The sequence below is a fragment of the Zophobas morio genome, unplaced genomic scaffold (genome assembly GCF_036711695.1).
Source record: "Zophobas morio isolate AGI-343-1 ecotype UQ-CSIRO unplaced genomic scaffold, CSIRO_AGI_Zmor_V1 ptg000007l, whole genome shotgun sequence".
NCBI lineage: Eukaryota > Metazoa > Arthropoda > Insecta > Coleoptera > Tenebrionidae > Zophobas > Zophobas morio.
Genome location: NW_026972112.1, coordinates 2,131,054 through 2,153,451, shown reverse-complemented (window position 1 = coordinate 2,153,451; position 22,398 = coordinate 2,131,054). Strand labels below are relative to the sequence as shown.

General features: G+C 38.1%; 1 protein-coding gene across 1 annotated transcript in view; it reads left to right on the top strand.

Annotated features, from left to right (window-relative positions):
* Positions 1–22,398, top strand: part of LOC135124217 (uncharacterized protein) — a 240,972-nt gene that overhangs the window by 113,280 nt on the left and 105,294 nt on the right. The window contains exons 2-3 of the mRNA XM_064049126.1: positions 2,458–2,589; positions 9,162–9,749. Coding sequence (XP_063905196.1) covers positions 2,458–2,589; positions 9,162–9,749 — 720 coding nt within the window. The remainder of the gene's footprint in view (positions 1–2,457; positions 2,590–9,161; positions 9,750–22,398) is intronic.

The following is a 22,398-nucleotide window of genomic DNA, read 5'->3' as shown; positions in this document are numbered from 1 at the left end:
GATTTTTCAGTTTGTCAATTTTTCAGTTTTCCGATTTTTTCAATTTTTCCATTTTTCACGTATTTGCTTTTTGAATTTTTCGATTTTTGTTTTCTCGAGTTTTTACATTTACTTTTTTAGTTTATCAATTTTTAAATTTTGACGTATCTAAATTTTAGATTTTTCGATTTTCCTATTTCTCGACTTCTTAGTTTTCGATTTTTCAATTTTTCAATTTTTAGGTTTTTGTCTTTTCAGTTCTTCGATTTTTTTATTTCCGATTTTTGGACACTTCGATTTTCGACTTCGATTTCTCGATTTTACAACTTTTGATTTCTCATTGTATGGTTATTTCAGTTTTAGGATTTTTTCAATTTATTTTTATTCTTCAGTTATTTGATTTTTCAACTTCTCATTTCTCAATTTTTCGATTTTCAATTTATCATTATCTTGATTTTCAATTTTTCGATATTTCAGTGTGGAGATTTTTCAATATTTGGTCGATTTTGCCACTTTTCGATTTTACGATTTCTCGATTTTATATTTTATCGATTTTTCACTTTTTGATGTTACTAGATTTTCCATTTTTCAGTTTTTTGATTTTTTAATTTTTCGATTTTTTTTTTAATTTTCTTCTTTATATGCTGGATTTTTTACTTTTTCGATTTCTCAGTCTTTAACTTTCCAATTTTGGGTTACTTCCAGTTTTTCAATTTTTCGATTTTTCGACGTTCCGATTTTTCAGTGTAAAATTTCTGAAATTTTGGATTTTTCGATAACTCGATTTTTGGATTTTTTCATTTTTCGGCTGTTTGCGTTTTAAATCAATCAATACTTTAATGGTGTTAAAAACTTACAAATCCAGTTTTACACAGTTTTTCTAAAATTTTTCGTTTTTACATTTTTCAATTTTTCGATCCTTCGATCTTTCGATATTTTCATTTTTCATTTTTTTTTATTTTAGATATCTCAATTTGCCGATTTTTCGGTTTTTCGATTTTTCAGTTCTTCGATATTTATTTTTCACTTTTTTGAAATTTGGAATTTTTTATTTTTCAGTTTGATGGTTCTTCAAGTTTTCGATTCTTTAAATTCTACATTTTTCGATTCTACGATTTTTTGACACATCAGTTTTTCGATATTTAAAATTTTTCGACTTTTCGAGTTTAAGATTTCTCGCTTTTTAAAGTTTTCGCTTTCTTAATTTACCAACATTTCAATTTCTGGATTTTTCAATTTTTCGACATTTTTTAGATTTTCAAAAATTTTCAATTATATTATTTACCTAAGAAATTATATGTGTAATAAATATTTTTTTTTAATTTATAACAAGACACTATAACTTTAATTTAAGTTTTTTAAGAGTGAATAATGTCATCATGAAAAAGGTGTTAATTGAATTTAAAAAATATAGTTTAAATAATAAGGGTTGTACGATACAACTAACGATGCGATCTCGAGATCAAGAAAGTTCGCCGCAAACCATCCACCCCACTCCACCCCCATAATCCTGATAGTGCACGACCACGAGCCAGTCCCTCGCCCCCCTCCCACCTCCCGCTCCGCGTGCCGCCGCCGCGCCACCTCCGACCCCAAAATCTCGCTATCACTCAGCGTTCGAAATTTTTCAATTTTCCTCAACCCCTTCGAATCCCTCGCCTCCGCTCCCTCCGCCCGCCCATTTATCTCATTGCTTGTTTCCACCTGGCACAGTGCAACCCGCGTAACGTTCGGTTAAAACCATAGTAACACAAGAGCGTTCGGGGAGCGGCGTCGTACGAGGGATGGATATTTTTCCTTTGTGTAGCAGGAGAAAGGTCGAATCCTCCCCCGGCCCTAGAGCGAGCTGTGTTGCACCGTCGAGTTAGTTCCACCCTCTCGGGGACGACCCACACCGCCGCTCGGTTTTATACCCCTGGTTACCCTCAGCTGAATACCCCGGCTGCCGGAGTTGTGCCGAATCATCCTCAACCCTGCAGACCTCCGGAATATCCGCCGCCCACCCAACCCCCGTCCCTAATTCGGGCCGCCGTCGCTGCCGAGCGGCACAGCCGCGCTCGGGGGCGGAATGTGCGGAGAAGCCGAGAGGCGCCCGAGCCGGGGCGGGGGCGGCGCAAAAAATATCAAAGTAGCTTTATTATTACTTCTGAAAGGGAGGCATGAATCAACAAAGTAAACAAAGTAAGTGTTTCTTAAATGAAGCTGCTGTTTTATGGGTGTTTGACGAGGATACTCACAATACTTGTCATAAATTACCGCTGCTAAATTATGACAGATCGATCTTTGTTTTTCTCGCTTTTTGTATCTTCCGTCGCATGGTCATAGTATGATATTAAATATGATCCAAAGAAAGCGTTTTTGACAATCACATTTAGTCGACAAAATGTTGCCATGACGTCATCAATTTTTTGAAGGAGATAGACAAATAGAAACTAGACAAAGTATACTTTGATGATTAATTTTGTTAATCTTTTGCAGAATTCCACCGGCGAGCCCGTGTACCGCAAGGTGGCCGTCGTGGAGAACTTCTTCGACATCATCTACAACGTCCACGTGGAGCTGGAGGGTCGTCCGGGGAAGCACGCGGGCCAGAAGAGGACCTATCGGACGGTGAGCCGGCTTTAAAGTTTCCAGCGATTCGTTATTATCGTCGCCCTTCTTTGGACCCGTCTTTCGTAATGTTGCTGCATCTGTCAGAGTACAAACGAGTTGGTTGATATTCGGCGGATGTAACACACCTGTTGATTGTCAATATATTTCAACGTTTGTAGTCTGGCGATATGGAAATACGGTTATTTGGTCGGAAACATCAACTCCGCGATTCGAAGAGGGTTGTTTGCGAGCGCTGTTTTACACTCGACCTCCAACCACCCCGTATTTATTCAGACGCGGGCTTGTAATTGAGGAGAAGTTGCGAAAGCCACCGGGAAAAGTCTAATCGGGAGCACTTTTAAAGTATAATCGCTGGGTTTGAACTTGGCGAGTTTCGAACGGGTGGCGGTTTTTGAGTAAGAGTGGTAGTAAGCGATGTATTTTGCGTGATCGGGCGGGTCACTACACCAGACAAAATTTTTTTGAGTTTTTTTGGAAATTCCCGATTACGGAATAAAAAATAGCTTGAAAGTAGATTTTAAAGCTGATTCCCACGTTTTTTTATTATATAATGGCCTCTTTCAAGAACTACCTCATAGCAAAATCTAAATTCAATCCTTCTTCACATCGGAAATACAAAAACTTTCTAATTTTTCGTTCATTTCGTACCTGAAATAAGCAACTAAGGAGATCTGTGTTCAAGGAGACTCTACAAAATTCTAATATATATACAATACTCACTCGGTGGCTGAACATTACATATTTAATTAATTACTTCAAAATCAAGACATGTGGTCCTCATGATTATAATTACTTCCAAAACAAAGCAAGGGATCTTAGAAATTCTTTCAAACTACTTCAAAAACAAAAAAAAAGGATTCTCAAGATCCTGCAAACTACTTCAAAAACCAATCACAAGGTATTCCCGAGTTTTTTTTCAAACTACTTCATAAACAAAACAAAAAGGGATCCCCGAGATTCTTCAAAATATGTACTTCTAAAATCAGGTTCCCGATACTTTCAAATCACTTCAAAAACAAAATAACACAAGTTCCCAAGATCCTTTAAACTACTTAAAAAACCAGCACCATGGGTATTAACGAAATTCTTTTAAACTACTTAAAAAATAAAACAAAGCCCCCCCTCCCCCGAGATTCTTTCAAACTACTTCAAAAACCAGACACAAGTAGTCCCCGAGATTCTTTCAAACTACTTCAAAACCAAAACACAAATGGTTCCCGAGATTCTTTCAAATTACTTCAAAAACCAGACGCAAGGGGTACACGAGATCCTTGTAAATTAATTCAAAAACAAGACAGGAGGGGTCCCTAAGATTTTTAAAATTACTTCAAAAAGAGACAAAGGGGTCCCCGAGGTTCTTTCAAACTAGTTCAAAAACAAAACACAAGGGGTCCCCGAGATTTCTTTCAAATTACTTCAAAAACAAGACTCAAGTGGTCCCCAAGATTCTTTCAAATTAATTCAAAAACGAAACTAAAAGGGATGCCAGAGAGCGTTCAAATTACTTCAAAAACCAAGTACAAAGGGTCCTCGAAATTTTTCAAATTACTGCGAAAACAAAACAAGGGATGCCTAAGATTCTTTCAATCTACTTCATATTCTAGGCACAAGAGTTCTTCGAGATTCTCACAAACTACTTTAGATACAAAACACAAGGGGTCCCTGAAATTTTTTCAAATTACTTCAAAAGCAAAACAAAAAGGGATCCCCGAGATCCTTTAAACTACATCAAAAACCAAAGGGTCCCAAATATTTCAAAAACGAAATTTCCATACAATCGAACATTATATACAAATTTTTTTATGTAAATGAAACATTTTTGTAACATCGTTTTTTGAAGAGTTGTTTTAATGTAAAATAGCCCAAAAATGTAACCTTATTATTACAATATTACATCATTACTTCAAAAACAAAACAAAAGAGGTCCTCGAGAATCTTTCAAAGTACTTAAAAAACCAGACACCCGACGTCACCGAGATTCTTTCAAAGTATTTTAAGAACAATACAAAAGAAGATCCCGAGGTCCTTAAAACTACTTTAAAAACCAGGCACAAGAGGTCGCTGAGATTCTTTCAAACTACTTCAAAAACAAAAAAAAGGGTTCTCAAGATCCTGCAAACTACTTCAAAAACCAAGCACAAGGTATTCCCGAGTTCTTTTCAAACTACTTCAAAAACGAAACCCAAGGGGTCCTCGAGATTCTTTTAAACTACTTCATAAACAAAACAAAAAGGGATCCCCGAGATTTTTGAAAATATGTACTTCAAAAATCAGGTTCCCGATACTTTCAAATTACTTTAAAAACAAAACAAGGGATCCCTAAGATTTTTTCAAATCACTTCGAAAACAAAATAAACAAGTTCCCAAGATCCTTCAAACTACTTAAAAAACCAGCACCATGGGTATTAACGAAATTCTTTTAAACTACTTAAAAAATAAAACAAAGCCCCCCCCCCTCCCCGATTCTTTCAAACTACTTCAAAAACCAGACACAAGGAATCCCCGAGATTTAACCACTTCAGAAACAAAACACAAGAAATCCACGAAACTCTTTCAAACTACTTCAAATAGACCGCAAAATGGGTCCCCGAGATGCTTTCAAACTACTTCAAAAAACAGACACAAGTGGTCCCCGAGATTCTTTTAAATTACTTCAAAAAATAAACACAAAGTGTCCCCGAGATTCTTTCAAATTACTTCAAAAACCAGACGCAATGGGTAGACGAGATCCTGTTAAATTAATTCTAAAACAAGACAGAAGGGGTCCCCAAGATTTTTAAAATTACTTCAAAAACCAGACAAAGGAGTCCCTGAGGTTCTTTCAAACTACTTCAAAAACAAAACACAAGGGGTCCCCGAGATTCTTTCAAATTACTTCAAAACCAAGACTCAAGTAGTCCTCAAGATTCTTTCAAATTACTTCAAAAACAAAACTAAAATGGATGCCAAAGATCCTTCAAACTATTTCAAAAACTAGGTACAAAATGTACTCGAAATTTTTAAAATTACTGCAAAAACAAAACAATGGATGCCTAAGATTCTTTCAAACTACTTCATGTTCCATGCACAAAGGTTCCTCGAGATTTTCACAAACTACTACAAATACAAAACACAAGGGGTCCCTGAAATGTTTTCAAATTACTTCAAAGACAAAACAAAAGGAGCAACCCGACTTTCCTTTGAATTATTTCAAAAACTACCAGAAAGGGTCCCTAAGTTTCTTTTAAACTACTTCAAAAACCAAACACTACTTCAAAAAAAAAAAACAAAACAAACGGGGTCCCTAAGGTCCCTGAAACTATTTTAAAAATCACCACAGAGTCTCCAAGATAATTTTAAAATACTTCAAAAACAAAAAGGGGTCCCCGAGATTCTTCCAAACTACATCAAAAATAACACACAAGGAATCCCTGAGATTCTTTCGAACTACTTCAAAAACAACACAAAAGCGGTCCTCCAGATTTTTTTTAAACTACTTCAAAAACAAAACACAAAAGGGGGCCCCGAGATTCTCTTAAAGTACTTTAAGAACAAAACAAAAGAGGTTCCTGAGGTCCTTAAAACTATTTAAAAAAAAAAACAGGCACAAGAGGCCGCCCAGATTTTTTCAAACTTCAAAAACCTGTCACAAAGGGTTCCCGAGATTCTTAAAATTACTTCAAAGACAAAACAAAAGGCGTGCCCGACTTTCTTTCGAAGTACATACTTCAAAAACTACGAAAAAGGGTCCCTGCGTTCCTCTTAAACTACTTCAAAAACCAGACACTACTTAAAAAAAAAAACAAAATAAAAGGGGTCCCCAAGATCCCTCAATTTATTTTAAAAACCAGCACAAGGGGTCTCCGAGATTCTTTTAAACTACTTCAAAAACAAAAAAAGAAATCCCCGAGATTCTTTCAAACTACTTTAAAAACAACACAAAAAGGGACCCCCAGACTCTTTCAAAACTACTTCAAAAATAAAACACAAGAGGGGGCCCCGAGATTATTTCAAACTACATACTTCAAAAACAAAACACAAAGGGTCTCCGAGATCCCTTCAAATTACTTAAAAAACGAAACAAAAAGGGTTCCCCGAGATTCTTTAAACTACTTCAAAATCCAGACACAAAGGTTCTCCGAGATTCTTTCAAACTACTTCAAAAACAACACAAGAGATCTCAGAAATTCTTTCAAACTACATACTTCAAAAACAAAGCATAATGGGTCCTCGAGATTCTTTCAAATTACTTCAAAAACAAGACAAGGGATCCCTGCGACTCTTTCGAACCACTTCAAAAATAAAACAAAAAGAGTCCCCGAGATTTTTTCAAACTACTTCGAAAGCACAGCACATGGTGTTTTCGAGATACTTTCAAATTACTTAAACTACTTCAAAAACCAGTCACAAAGGGTCCCCGAGATTCTTTCAAAACTACTTCAAAAACAAAACACAAAAGGGGGCCCCGAGATTATTTCAAACTACATACTTCAAAAACAAAAAAAGAGGTCCCCGAGATTCTTTAAACTACTTCAAAAACCAGACACAAAGGTTCCCCGAGATTCTTTCAAACTACTTCAAAAACAAAACATAATGGGTCCTCGAGATTCTATCGAATTACTTCAAAAACAAGACAAGGGATCCGTATGACTCTGTCGAACCACTTCAAAAATAAAACAAAAGGAGTCTCCGAGATTTTTCAAACTACTTCGAAAGCACAGCACAAGGTGTTTTCGAGATACTTTCAAATTACTTAAACTACTTCAAAAACCAGTCACAAAGGGTCCCCGAGATTCTTTCAAAACTACTTCAAAAACAAAACACAAAAGGGGGCCTCGAAATTATTTCAAACTAGATACTTCAAAAACAAAAAGTGATCCCCGAGATTCTTTAAACCACTTCAAAAACCAGACACAAAGGTTCCCCGAGATTCTTTCAAACTACTTTCAAAAACAACAGAAGAGATCTCAGAAATTCTTTCAAACTACATACTTCAAAAACAAAACATAATGGGTTCTCGAGATTCTTTCAAATTACTTCAAAAACAAGACAAGGGATCCCTATGACTCTGTCGAGCCACTTCAAAAATAAAACAAAAGGAGTTCCCGAGATTTTTTCAAACTACTTCGAAAGCACAGCACCAGGTGTTTTCGAGATACTTTCAAATTACTTAAATTACTTCAAAAACCTGTCACAAAGGGTCCCCGAGATTCTGTCAAAACTACTTCAAAAACAAAACACAAAAGGGGGCCCCGAGATTATTTCAAACTACATACTTCAAAAACAAAATGCGAAGGTTCTCCGAGATTCTTTAAACTACTTCAAAAACCAGACACAAAGGTTCCCCGAGATTCTTAAATTCTTTCAAACTACATACTTCAAAAACAAAACATAATGGGTCCTCGAGATTCTTTCAAATTACTTCAAAAACAAGACAAGGGATCCCTATGACTCTGTCGAACCACTTCAAAAATAAAACAAAAGGAGTCCCCGAGATTTTTTTCAAACTAGTTCCAAAGCACAGCTGAAGGTGTTTTCGAGATACTTTCAAATTACTTAAACTACTTCAAAAACCAGTCACATAGGGTCTCTTCAAAAACAAAACACAAAAGGGGACCTTGAGATTATTTCAAACTGCATACTTCAAAAACAAAAAGGGATCCCCGAGATTCTTTAAACTACTTCAAAAACAACACAAGAGATCTCAGAAATTCTTTCAAACTACATACTTCAAAAACAAAACATAATGAGATTCTTTCAAATTACTTCAAAAACAAAACACAAGGTGGCCCCGAGATTCTTTCAAACTAGTTCAAGAAGATCAAGTAGTCCCGGAGATTCTTTCAAATTCGTTTAAAAACAACAAAAAAAAAACAGCTGTTGTAATAAATAACACGGCCCTGTTGTAATTTTGTCTTAGTTACTTCTGGTCAAATTCTCCAAGAAAGCACACTTATAAATTTGAAAATTGATGAAGACAAATTTATAATACTTGTAAATTTTATAAAACAAGAGGAACATCATTCTGAGCATCTAGAATTTCTTGTGCTAATTGCCTTAAAATTTTCTGATAGTCGTAGGCGGACATTGTAGGTAATACTTAAGTACATGCCATTGATTGTTAAACTTTGGAATTTAACAAAGGAGCTTCATAAGAAAATACACATTCCACTAGAGTCACTCCAATTAAAAATTAATTACAATTACTGATTTTTCATTGCGATGTTTTTAACTCTTACACTGGCTTCTAATGAAACCTAACAACACATTAAAATAAGCGTAATCTTGCTTTCTCCTTTTGCGCTGAACTTACAACTGCCATTTCAATAACCATCTAAAATCTGTTCTTGATTGAAGAGTTTAATCGCCGCTGAAATGGACAGTTCATGTCCTGCTCCTGAAGCGCAAATTAAATTACAGCTCCTTGATAGACAATATTCCCGACCGTCGTCGTTAAACCGTCACGTAACAATTAAACACAACCTCCTCCAGCCCAACAAAAGTACAACTAAAACATCACCTAATTTCCCAACTCGACAAAATTAATTCAAGCCTTGAATTTTACTAGTGTAGTGTTTGTTCTGTTCCAGATAACCGAGACATACGCGTTCCTGCCCCGCGAAGCCGTCACCCGCTTCCTCCTCGGCTGCACCGAGTGTCAGAAACACCCCCGATCTCCATCACCCGCTTCCGTTCTGCCGACCCCCAGCCCCAGCCCGACGCTGCCCCTGGTCCAAACTCCCGCGCCGCCCCTCCCGACGCCTCCCCCGGCGCCGCCCGCCGACGTCGCCCCCTTCCTCCCCAACTCCTCCGCCGAGACCCTCGACCTCTCCTCCAAGAGCAACGGAGACGTCCACAGCACGCCGGAAGGACCGCTGAGGACCAGCACGCCCACGCCCGAGCTCAAGCGCTCCACCAACCCCCTGGACGTGTGTAACCTGACAGCGAAGGACCCGCCGAAGAGCCCTCCCAAGAAGAGGCCGCTGCATGGCGCGGAGAAAACGCCCAAGTTGTGGTCGCCGGTGGAGAGTATCGAGAGGGAGCAGGAGACGAGGAAGAAGAGGATTCTGATGGGCGGGGACATAGACTACTCGCTGCCCATCACCACGACGTACTTGAAGTACATGAGGAGTTTGGGCTGCACGGACGAGGACGCCCTCAAGTTTGAGAATAAGCACGTGAGTCTTGTTATTGAGCATTTCTTGCATGAGGCTATCGGGCACTATTTTTACTGAGGTCCTCTTGAAGTACTTAGTTTCTTAAGTTTGTAGTAGTTGAGTTGTCTTACATTTATTTTATTTATTTATTTATTCATTTCCATTAAGTTTCTTTTCTGTATTAACTCGTACTAATACTTTAATAAATTTAAGTTTTATTTATTTGCGTGTTTTGTTTGTGTTTTGGTTTTATCTTGAAGTGTGGTTTATGGTACTTTGGTGGTACTGCAGAGGAAGAAAAACTGAGAGTTACGTATGATCAATTGATCAGTTAGGGTGTAAGAGTCCCGTTCTTAGTATTTGGAGCTTTTGGACAAGAATTGTAGGTTAGGTAAGCTCTCGTAGAAACGGTTTGTTTACTCCCCGAACGTTTTTTTTCGTGTGGTCTTTTATAATTGTTATAGTGTTTTTAAAGACGATATCCTTAAGAAACTCCTATTAGTTACTTCTGACATTGCACAAATTCTAAAAGTTAATAGCGAACTGGCTGCTTTTGGGAATTAGAACGAGTAAATAAAAGGTGATATAGTTTATTATTCGTTAAGTCAGGTCAGGCCAGGCCAAGTCAGGTCAATCTTGGCCAGGCAAAATCAGGTCAGGTTGGGCCCGGTCAAGGTAGATCTATTGAGGTTAGGTTAGCTCACGTCAGGTCAAGGCAGATCTGTTTAAGTTAGGTTAGCTCAGGTCAGGTCAGCTCTCAAGAGATGTCAACTCAGACCAGCTTAGCTCAGGTCAACTGGATCTTCAAGATGGTTTTTATTTTAATATAAATGATGAAATAAGAAATTTTTGTATAAGTCAGTAGCATGATGTAATCGTGTCTGGCTGGATTTAGTACTTACGGTTTATAAGTAAATTCTGATCTGACCTGCTCCGAGATTTTAACAGCAATCGAAGAGAGTTTTATCACATTCCTCCTAAAAACAGAAAAGAAAATAAATAGTGAAATATAAAACGTAGAAAAACAAGTCGTTCTGGACAAACCAGAAGCAGGTGGTTGATTGAAATAACATGATTAAAATTTCCTGATTTTCTTTCTAAAAACATATTATATCCTAAGTTAGTTTTGAAATAAAGTAAATGACCAAGTACAAATAAAAAAAAAAACAAAATTTTCTAGAAAACAGGGGTGTATTTACTCACTAAGCCAGAGTCATGCTATTTCTTTTACCGAACGAAACTTTTAAAGCTAAAATATAATTCGGCTATTTGTCAATTTATTTCTTATAAAAACCAACCTATACGTAAAAAAGAAAATTCTCTAAAAAACAGAGGCGTATTTATTTCCAAAATAAGTTTTAATTAGGTTAACTTCAATGTATATATGTAATAGCTAATGAAGTGAGCAATATTATGCTATATTTAAAAGCAAAATACTATTAAAAATATATACTTGATATTCGTACAGCGAGCAAAGCGAGCTGTGTTAAGTTAGCTTCAAAAAACAAAATTAAATCGGTTCATTTGTCAATTTTTTTCGTCTAAAAACTTATTTTCGAGATTTTTCCAGAAAGCGAAGCGAGCTGTATAGTGCCACTTCTTGATTAATTTACTAAAACAATATCACATGAACTGATAAGATTGAGCTTAATTCATAAACCGTACAACTAGTATTACAAAGGGCGAGCGAAGCGAGCAGTATTGTGTTACGTCTAAAAACGACTTCAGTTGTAAAAATGTAGATTGCGATGAATCTTATTTTGGCAGTTGCTTAGAATCACATTTTATAAATTTGATAAAAATTGTATTTATATAATTTTCTATGCGTTTGTAGAAACCTAGAAATAAAAATTTAGACTATGTCAGTATTAAATCACTTATTGTTGGCATTACTGTCTTCATTTTGAAGGAAATAAACACAAATAATTTTTTTTTATTATTGCGGACATTTTACTTCCCGGGCGTAAGCTAAGGAAGTATAGTAATCGAGTAGTTCATTGGATGAATGACCACTTTTATATTTTCTCGACGTTTCAAGACCCCTAGAGTACGAAAAAAGTAGTCTCCCGTTTCCATCTGTCTGTCTGTCTGGTGTCTGTATCCATTTTTGTTAGACACGTAACTGCTGGACTGATTGTTATCAAATTTTGTATATATCATATAGATGGTTAAATGCTAGCCAATTGGCTAATCATCCCCACCGACAATTTGATGACGTCATTTTAAAGAATTCTATGTTTATTTGATTTAACTCTTTTTCTTCTTTTCTTCTGTATTATCTATGTCTATGACGTCATAACACATTTTTTATTGATAAAGTTACCCCACTTTCTCGAAAAGGTGAGAAAATGCCACTCTTTCTTTAAAAATGTAATACCTTCTCGGGGGCCTCAACTGTCTTTTTTAAAGATGTAAAACTTTCTCGGGGGCCTCAAATGTATTTTTTTTTAGACTGTGAAACCTTCTCAGCGTTCCCACTGTTTTTCTTTACGAATGTGAAACCTTTTCGGAGGTTTGAACTGTCTTTTTTTTTAAGAATGTGAAACCTTTTCGGGGCCCCAACTGTCCTTTTTTTAAAGAAGGCAAAATCTTCTCGGAGGCCCCAAGTGTCTTTTTTGAAAATGTAATACCTTCTTGGGGACCCAAATGTATTTTTTAAGCATGTGAACCTTCTCCGGGCTCCCAATTGTCTTTTTTAAAAAAGTAAAACCTTCTCGGGGGCGCCAAATGTTTTTTTTTAAGAATGTGAAACCTTCTCGGGGCTCCCAACTGTCCCTTTTTTTATAGAAGGCGAAACCTTCTTGGGGCCCCAAGTGTTTTTTTTGAAAATGTAAAACCTTCTCAGGGACTCAAATGTAATTTTTTAAGATTGTGAAACCTTCTCCGGGCTCCCAATTGTCTTTTTTGAAAATGTAAAACCTACTCGGGGGTGCTAAATGCATTTTATTTTTAATGTGAAACCTTCTCGGGGGGTCCTATCTGTTTTTTTTAATGTAAAACCTCTGGGGCGCCAAATGCATTTTATTTTTGATGTGAAACCTTCTCGGGGGCTCCCAACTGTTTTTTTGTTTTGAAAATGTAAAACCTTCTCTGGGGCGCCAAATGCATTTTATTTTTAATGTGAAACCTTCTCGGGGGGTCCCAACTGTTTTTTTTTTGAAAATGTAAAACCTTCTCGGGAGTCCCAACTGTTTTTGTTTTGAAAAAGTAAAACCTTTCTCGGCGGCGCCAAATACATTTTATTTTTGATGTGAAACCTTCTCGGGGGGTCCCAACTGTTTTTTTTTTGAAAATGTAAAACCTTCTCGGGAGTCCCAACTGTTTTTGTTTTGAAAATGTAAAACCTTCTCGGGGGCGCCAAATGCATTTTATTTTTAATGTGAAACCTTCTCGGGAGGTCCCAACTGTTTTTTTTTTTTTTGAAAATGTAAAACCTTCTCGGATGTCCCAACTGTTTTTGTTTTGAAAATGTAAAACCTTCTCGGGGACGCCAAATGTATTTTATTTTTAATGTGAAACTTTCTCGGGGGGTCCCAACAGTTTTTTTGAAATTATAAAACCTTTTCAGGGGTCCCAAGTATTTTTGTTTTGAAAATTTAAAACCTTCTCGGGGGCGCCAAATGCATTTTATTTTTGATGTGAAACCTCGGGGGGTCCCAACTGTTTTTTTTTGAAAATGTAAAACCTTTTCGTGGGTCCCAACTGTTTTTGTTTTGAAAATGTAAAACCTTCTCGGGGGCGCCAAATGCATTTTATTTTTAATGTGAAACCTCGGGGGGTCCCAACTGTTTTTTTTTTTGAAAATATAAAACCTTCTCGGGAGTCCCAACTGTTTTTGTTTTGAAAATGTAAAACCTTCTCGGGGGCGCCAAATGCATTTTATTTTTAATGTGAAACCTTCTCGGGGGGTCCCAACAGTTTTTTTTTTTGAAATTGTAAAACCTTCTCAGGGGTCCCAACTACTTTTGTTTTGAAAATGTAAAACCTTCTCGGGGGCGCCAAATGCATTTTATTTTTAATGTGAAACCTTCTCACGGGGTCCCAACAGTTTTTTTTTTTGAAATTGTAAAACCTTCTCAGGGGTCCCAACTGTTTTTGTTTTGAAAATGTAAAACCTTCTCGGGGGCGCCAAATGCATTTTATTTTTAATGTGAAACCTTCTCACGGGGTCCCAACAGTTTTTTTTTTGAAATTGTAAAACCTTCTCAGGGGTCCCAACTGTTTTTGTTTTGAAAATGTAAAACCTTCTCGGGGACGCCAAATGCATTTTATTTTTGATGTGAAACCTTCTCGGGGGGTCCCAACTGTTTTTTTTTTAATGTAAAACCTTCTCGGAGGCGCCAAATTAATTTTATTTTTGATGTGAAACCTTCTCAGGGGGTCCCAACTGTTTTTTTGTTTTGAAAATGTAAAACCTTCTCGGGGGCGCCAAATGCATTTTATTTTTAATGTGAAACCTTCTCGGGGGGTCCCAACTGTTTTTTTTTTGAAAATGTAAAACCTTCTCGGGAGTCCCAACTGTTTTTGTTTTGAAAATGTAAAACCTTCTCGGGGGCGCCAAATGCATTTTATTTTTGATGTGAAACCTTCTCGGGGGGTCCCAACAGTTTTTTTTTTTGAAAATGTAAAACCTTCTCGAGGGTCCCAACTGTTTTTGTTTTGAAAATGTAAAACTTTCTCGGGGGCGCCAAATGCATTTTATTTTTGATGTGAAACCTTCTCGGGGGGTCCCGACTGTTTTTTTAATGTAAAACCTTCTCGACGGCACCAAATGCATTTTATTTTTGATGTGAAACCTTCTCGGGGGGTCCCAACTGTTTTTTTGTTTTGAAAATGTAAAACGTTCTCGGGGGCGCCAAATGCAGTTTATTTTTAATGTAAAACCTTCTCGGGAGTCCCAACTGTTTTTGTTTTGAAAATGTAAAACCTTTTCGAGGGTGCCAACTGTTTTTTTTTTAATGTAAAACCTTCTCGGAGGCGCCAAATGCACTTTATTTTTGATGTGAAACCTTCTCGGGGGGTCCCAACTGTTTTTTTGTTTTGAAAATGTAAAACCTTCTCGGGGGCGCCAAATGCACTTTATTTTTAATGTGAAACCTTCTCGGGGGGTCCCAACTGTTTTTTTTTGAAAATGTAAAACCTTCTCGGGAGTCCCAACTGTTTTTTTGTTTTGAAAATGTAAAACCTTCTCGGGGGCGCCAAATGCACTTTATTTTTAATGTGAAACCTTCTCGGGGGGTCCCAACTGTTTTTTTTTTGAAAATGTAAAACCTTCTCGGGAGTCCCAACTGTCTTTGTTTTGAAAATGTAAAACCTTCTCGGGGGCGCCAAATGCATTTTATTTTTGATGTGAAACCTTCTCGGGGGGTCCCAACAGTTTTTTTTTTGAAAATGTAAAACCTTCTCGAGGGTCCCAACTGTTTTTGTTTTGAAAATGTAAAACCTTCTCGGGTGCGCCAAATGCATTTTATTTTTGATGTGAAACCTTCTCGGTGGCTGCCAATTGTTTTTTATTTCAAAATGTAAAACCTTCTCGAGGGTCCCAACTGTTTTTGTTTTGAAAATGTAAAACCTTCTCGGGGGCGCCAAATGCATTTTATTTTTGATGTGAAACCTTCTCGGGGGGTCCCAACTGTTTTTTTTTGAAAATGTAAAACCTTCTCGGAGGTTCCAACTGTTTTTTTTTGAAAATGTAAAACCTTCTCGGGGGTCCCAACTGTTTTTGTTTTGAAAATGTAAAACCTTTTCGGGGGTCCCAACTGTTTTTGTTTTGAAAATGTAAAACCTTCTCGGGGGCGCCAAATGCATTTTATTTTTAATGTGAAACCTTCTCGAGGGTCCCAAGTCGCAACTGTCTATTTTAAAATTGTAAAACCTTCTTGGAGGTCCCAACTGTCCTTTTTTTAAAGCAAGCGAAACCTTCTCGGGGGGCCCAAGTGTAATTTTTTAAGAATAACCAACTCCCAGCTTTTGGGAGCCCCAACAAAATTTAATATTTTTTTTTTTTATATTACACTGTAACTAATACCTTTCAAAAGTAAAATTCCGCAAAATCAAATTTTATAATTTTTGAGAGAAGCGGTATTTGTTGGACTGTACTTAAGAAGCGAAGGAAGAATTTTTTTTCATAAGTTATTAAGCTAAATTTTGCAGTTTTAAATGTCTCAACTGACGAACAAGCTACAGATATATAGATCGCAGACATTTTACAATAACAATTGTATCCCTATTATTTAATTATAATTTTAAATTATTTAAATAATACTGTGACTAGTGTATATTTTTCGACACTTTCGTTGTTACTCTGTGTCGATCTCAAAGATAAATAACTTTAGATCAAAAATCATGCCTCTCAAAGAAAAAAATCTTGGATCCAATTCTCCGGTGGCTTGTCGCTCCGGAAATTCGTCTCGCCGCCATAATCCCCCGAATAATTAGCCCGATGTATACGTATACGGCAATTATAATTCATCGCGTTCCCGCCATAATATCCCGAGCATCCGGGTGATTGAATAATCACTTAAATATCCGTAAATCGGAGGGTCATGCCGCACTAATACGAGACTAGGGACTTTATGCGCGGTCCCAAACAAACAACTCATTTCAAACAGCAGCAGCGCCGTAATTCCGGACCCTGCCCGGCCCTCAGGTCCGCACACCCTTATCTCGCCCTCCCCGCCCTCGCCCCTCGCACGTGCATACTTGCGATTTTTCCCGGAATAATTGCACGATGATAACTTTGTTTTCGTCTTTTACCCAATTAGGGCGGAGGGTTTTTTCGGGCGCACTGCCGGCGGCAATATCGACTGGGTCGTATGGAAGTTTCAGGGATGAGGGTCGACGTCAGGAAAGGACGCGGAGGATATAAAGGATACTCATCTGGCAGAGGAGTTGAGCCCGGTCAACCGAGGGGATGAGAAAGGTTCAACCTCGAAAGGATGAATCATGAGAGTCGGGGGCGGCGGGATAAGGCCCTTTACAGCGTTGGGTCGAGGATGAATGTCCCTTCTTTGTTAAAAGAACACAATTCCGGCCGTTTTACTGAAATAAAACTTTCTTGGGAGGCGGATGCGATGACGGAGAAGGAAAACCGCGGGAAACAACGTCAATTAGGTATCGGGGCGAGGGGCGCGATTGATACACAGATGGCGCCGGATTTCTGAAAAAGTGAGGTTATTGTGACGGCTCGCGGCACAAAAAAAGTAAGCAGTGCACTCTATATGGGAGAATTGCGGCGGTGTTGCCAGTTTTCAAAAATCTACCAAAATGTGAAGAAGTCAAGAGTCAAAATTTTTACTAGTTTTTGACATATGACATTTTGTGTTGCTGAGTCGAAGTGTAACGCACAATAGGTAAACGTTTTACATTGCGTGTTAAGACGTAATAAACAAAACGAAGGGTTTATGTACTTTTTAAATTTATTTTAGAATTTTAAGTCGGCCTTCACAGGGTCAGATTTGTGCTAATTAAAATTGAAAAAAACACGTCAAAATTGTGCAAAATTATAAAAACGTATAAACTTGCACACATTTTTGCGACGTTTTTGGGGTTTCCGAGTGAATAACACGGAAAATGAAACAGACCGTATCAAAATCGATGTAGACAGCACCGTTTATGCACACCGAAGGTATTTTCCGGATAATTTATGTGTCTGAATTGCGGCGGCATATTTTCGATTTCGTCCCAGCGTTCCGGAACCGCAAAGAGCTAAAATCGCGTCTGCCCACCGATGACCGATTCGCTTCTTCACAGCTTGTTTAGTGCCAGCGAAACTTTACACCTCCGATGAAACCTCGCATCGAATGATACTGTTACGTAATAAAATCCGCCAGGTCTGAGCAGATGTCCGCTACATTAATATCAATCATAACGTCGATCCACTCGTAATTTTTTATCTCCAGCGCCGATTACGCGGCAACAAGTGTCGTTTTTCCTGATTGCATTTGCAGTTTCGGAGCCATTAATCCTGCGAGGAGGCAGCGGCGAAACCGCACCGCCGCCCGCGTAATGACCGCCCCTCGGCCGCGAACTAAATAAAATCCATAAAATACCCGTATGGCTAATAATTTTTAGCGGTCATTTTTATGTCGACACTATAATTTCGTATATCGAAGCGATCCATAAAAAGCTCGCAGGAATCAACGCGTTTAGTGTCGGCCATAAGCCGCATATGAAAAGTCCGTCGTAATGACCCGATCGGAAAACGGCGGAAATACGAGCCGCCCCCGGCCCACCGCCTGCCGCGATTTCGGCGAAATCGATCGCACAGTCAAAAATATTGAACACCGTAACTACTGCGATTATTACGTCGGCAAATGGCGTAGTTGCTAGCCGCCCCCGTGGCGGCGGTCCCCCGATTTCGGCGAAATCGATCCCGGCTCATTAGGGCTTCGCGAATGTCTCCGCATTCCTCGCAATAATGCACCTTTGTGCAAGCTCGACACGCTCCGCTGTAAAGCCCCGCGCCATGTCTGCAGCGGCCATATCTGGCGCGATTATTGCCAATAAACCTGAATTACTTTCAATATAATCTTCTGGTGCGCCGGTTACCGCCGTAACGACCGCTTGTGTGCAAGAGCATCGCCTAAATGCGCCAGAGCGCGCCCCTATATTTCAGTCGAACGAGGTCAGCGCGAACCGGCTCTTCTTTCCTGCTGCCGACCATAAAGAGGACAAAAACGCCGCGCGGGCTCCGACCCCACCTTGACGGCGGCGATGTGTGCGGAGCCAAAGATAGGAGACGTTATGTAACGGGGAAATGGCAGGGGCCGCCTGCAGAAGGCCATCCGAACCTGATGCCAATGGACGGCGAACGGCTTCCGCGAATTGTTTCGGTGGACGGGGAACGGTGCCAACGGCGCATATTTGACATTTTGGGGGCTATTTTCGGGCGCGAACGGCGGCGGAAGGGGTGCCGTTAGATGGATCGATTTGTTTTCCGCAAAAACCAGCGGCGAACTGGCGATCCGTGCCCACATTCCGCACGTCGGGGCGACCCCGAAACGGCCACCTCGGGGATGGGTGCGAGCTCGGACCGGGCTTTGTGGACGCCGAAAGAACTGTTCAATCACATTAGCCGGACAATATTTCAAACAGAAATTTCATTCACCACCTCTGAAAAATGTGCACGAAGTAGGCAAAAAATTTACTCTCCATTTGTGCGTTATAAACCAAATAAGCACTTAAATATAAAATAAACGTAAAGAATTATCTACTATTTGAAAAAAAAAAAAAAAAATACAGGTAAAGAAGCATCAGTTCTAGTCAATTTGAGTAGGTGCAGTGAATATTATTAATAATAGTACTGTATGGTCAAATTTTCAGGAAAAAAGGAAGGACAGTAAAACATGCCGCCTCACTCATTATTTTTTTTGAGTCATCTTGTATAGGCACTTCAAAAAAATATTAATGCACTGATAAACCACGAGTAACATTGACATTAACATTATGCATATTTTAGATTTATTCGGTAAAATTTTGAGATGACGTCACCAACTTTTTGGGGATAAATTTTGATTTTGCAAAATGTTCTTCACAATTTTGTTTCTTTTTTCCCAAAAATCTGCAGGTCTAGGGTAAAAACTCAAGGTGGATTCATAAATCACATGTAGAGAAGGAGTAGTATGTTATTTAATGAAATTTAAATAACATTTACTATTAAAAAGTTGGAAATGACGTCATAGTATCGTTGGTGGGGACGATCCGACAAGTTCCGGTCATTTTATACACATACAAAATTTGACAAAAATCGGTAGTTTAGAAGATCATCTGTCTAATAAGAATTGACACAGACGTGGACAGACCGAAACGAGAGACCTATGTTTTCATAATCTAGTGGTCATGAAACGTAAATAAAATATAAAAGTACCAGTCGCCCGATGGGCTCGATTACAATACTTCCTTAGTTTATTCCTTCAGAAAAAACACAACAAGGGTTCCCGAGGTTATTTTCTAATTCTTCAGAAATAAAACACCAAAAGTGTCCTATCTCATTTTTAAATAAAAATACAGTTGTCTCCGAGATTCTTTCCTAATCTTTCAGAAAAAAATTGGTCGAAAGCTGTTTCGCACCTAAAGTACAATATCAAGCATTTTTGAGTTGAGTTTTTATTTTACAGAATTTTGGGATAACGTCATCAACAGTTTTGCAAGGACACGTATACCAACTTGGCTTGGTGCACTGTAAAACTAAAAATAACAGTATTGCATTCCCAAAATTTTAGGAAAATGGAGTGAGCCGTTCCTGATTTCATCAATAAAATACCTTGACACATTCATTAATTTTTTTGAGCCACCTGTATAAGCAAATCTAAAAAATATGAATCCGATGATAAATCACAAGTAAAAACTCATCACATTGTGCACATTTCGGGTGGATTTAGGAATTTAACTCGTTACTATGGAAGTTTGCAATTTAACACCTTTAAATTTCACCAGTTTTTACAAAATTAATAGGGACAAGATCAGTGTTATCTTAACAAGTACTAGGCCCGCCCACTCGCCCCCTATTTTCTCAGAGGATATGTTATTTGCCAAAATAAGACGTATGTTAGCAAGTACTAGCCCCGCCCACTCGCCCTTTATTTTGTCAGAGAGTAGTACTTGCTAAGTCTTGCTAAGATAGGTCTTATGTTGGCAAATGACATATCCTTTGAGAAAACAGGGGCGGGTGGGTGGGGCTAGTATTTGCTAAGATAAGACTGATTTTGGCAAAGGCCATACCCTCTAAGAAAACAGAGGGTGGGTGGGTGGGGCTATTACTTGCTAAGATAAGATTGATTTTGGTCAATGTCATACCTTCTGGGCAAACAGAGGGTGGGTGGGCGGGGCTAGTACTTGCTAAGACAAGACTAATTTTGCCCCCATTAAACTTGTAAAACTTAACTTTGAAAATAATTTCGGACGCTTCCACGATCGGAATCAATACATGATCGTTTTCCGGGTTAAAAAGAGTTTCGCCTCTGGTATGGTTAACATACTGAGTTACCGTGCTATTTTACCTTATTCTTAACCCTGCTCTTGAAGATGCCACTTACGAAAGTGTGCGAAACGTTGAGCCCAAAAACTCAATTTACACGGTTCCAACTCGGAAAACGATCATGTATTCCAAAAATTTGTTAAATTTAAAAGGTATTATATTACATATTTTCCTACTAACGAGTTAAATTCCTAAATCTGATTGGATATTTATTTTTCAACAACTCAGTCATTAATTTTTCTGAGACACCTGTATAAGTAAACTTAAAAAATATAAATTATATATTAAAAATAAATCACAAGTACAGACTCATCATATTTTGCACATTTAAGATATTTTCAGCAATATTTTGAGGTGATGTCATCGATTTTTTAGGGGGGATGAGTAAATACATCTTGATCAAAAAGTTTATCATGCTTATGATAACTTTAAAACGTCTTCAAGATTTCAAAGGATTCGGTTTTGCAGTTCCTGATTAAATCAATAAAATAAATTCCAGCATTTTTTTGAGTCACCCTGTTTAAGCAAATTTAAAAAATAAAAAAATACAGTGATAAATGACAAGTAGACTGATCATATTTTGCACATTTTGGATAAGATTTATTCGGCAAAAGTTTGGGATGACGTCATCAGTTTTTTGGATCGGGGATACACGAATAAATTCTGGATGTTTAGGGTGAAAATTCGACACGGATTCAGACACCACAAGTGCAGGAGTATCTTCATTTTTAAATTAAAAAAAAACTTTTCATTATAAATTTTGGAGATCACGTTATCCTATTGGTGGTGGGGATGACTAGCCAAATTTTAGTTAGCGTTTAACCATCTACACGATATTAATATACAATTGGTCCAGTAGTTTCGGAGATTACTTGTCTAATAAAAATGGATAGAGATAGACAAACAGACAGATAGACGGAAACGGGGGACCACTTTTTTCGTATTGTAGAAATAAAAAGACACCAGGGGTCTCCGAGGTTCTTTCTCACTCTTTTAAAAAAGGCACCAGGTGTCCCCGAGATCTTTTCTTAGTCTTTCAGAAAAAAAAACACCAGTGGTCTCCGAGATTCTTTCATATTCTTAAAAAAAAAAAATTGAACACATGGGTTCTCAGAGTTTTTTCGAAAAAAATTGGTCGAAGATTATTTCGATAGAATTTTCCTCGCTCTGGAAACATAGTTCGACAAATCCCGCTTCTTGGTTTCTCAACACATTTACGTATTTAACTTCGACTGCTTATGTTTATACTTCGAAAGAATTTGACTATTAGCACGTTCAGATCACACGCATCAGCGGTTAAAAGAAAATGAAAGCCCGCCCACCCACCTTCTCTTTTTTCAGAGGGTATGTCATTTGCCAAAATCAGTTTTATCTTGGTAGGCAATAGCCCCGCCTACCCACCCTCTCGTTTCTTAAAAAATGTCATTTGCCAAAATCAGTCTTAATAGGTACTAGTGACACCCACGCGCCCTCTCTTTTCTCAGAGGATATGTCATTTGCCAAAATTGGTCTTATTCTAGCAGGTACTAGCTCCGCCCACGCACCCTACCTTTTTTTAGAGGGTATATCATTTGCCAAAATCAGTTTTATCTTAGCAAGTACTGATGACTAACGTTTACAAAAAACGATCAAAATTTGGAAATATTACCGACTTACTTATATGCACAAGGCAGGAATTTGAACATTGTTTCT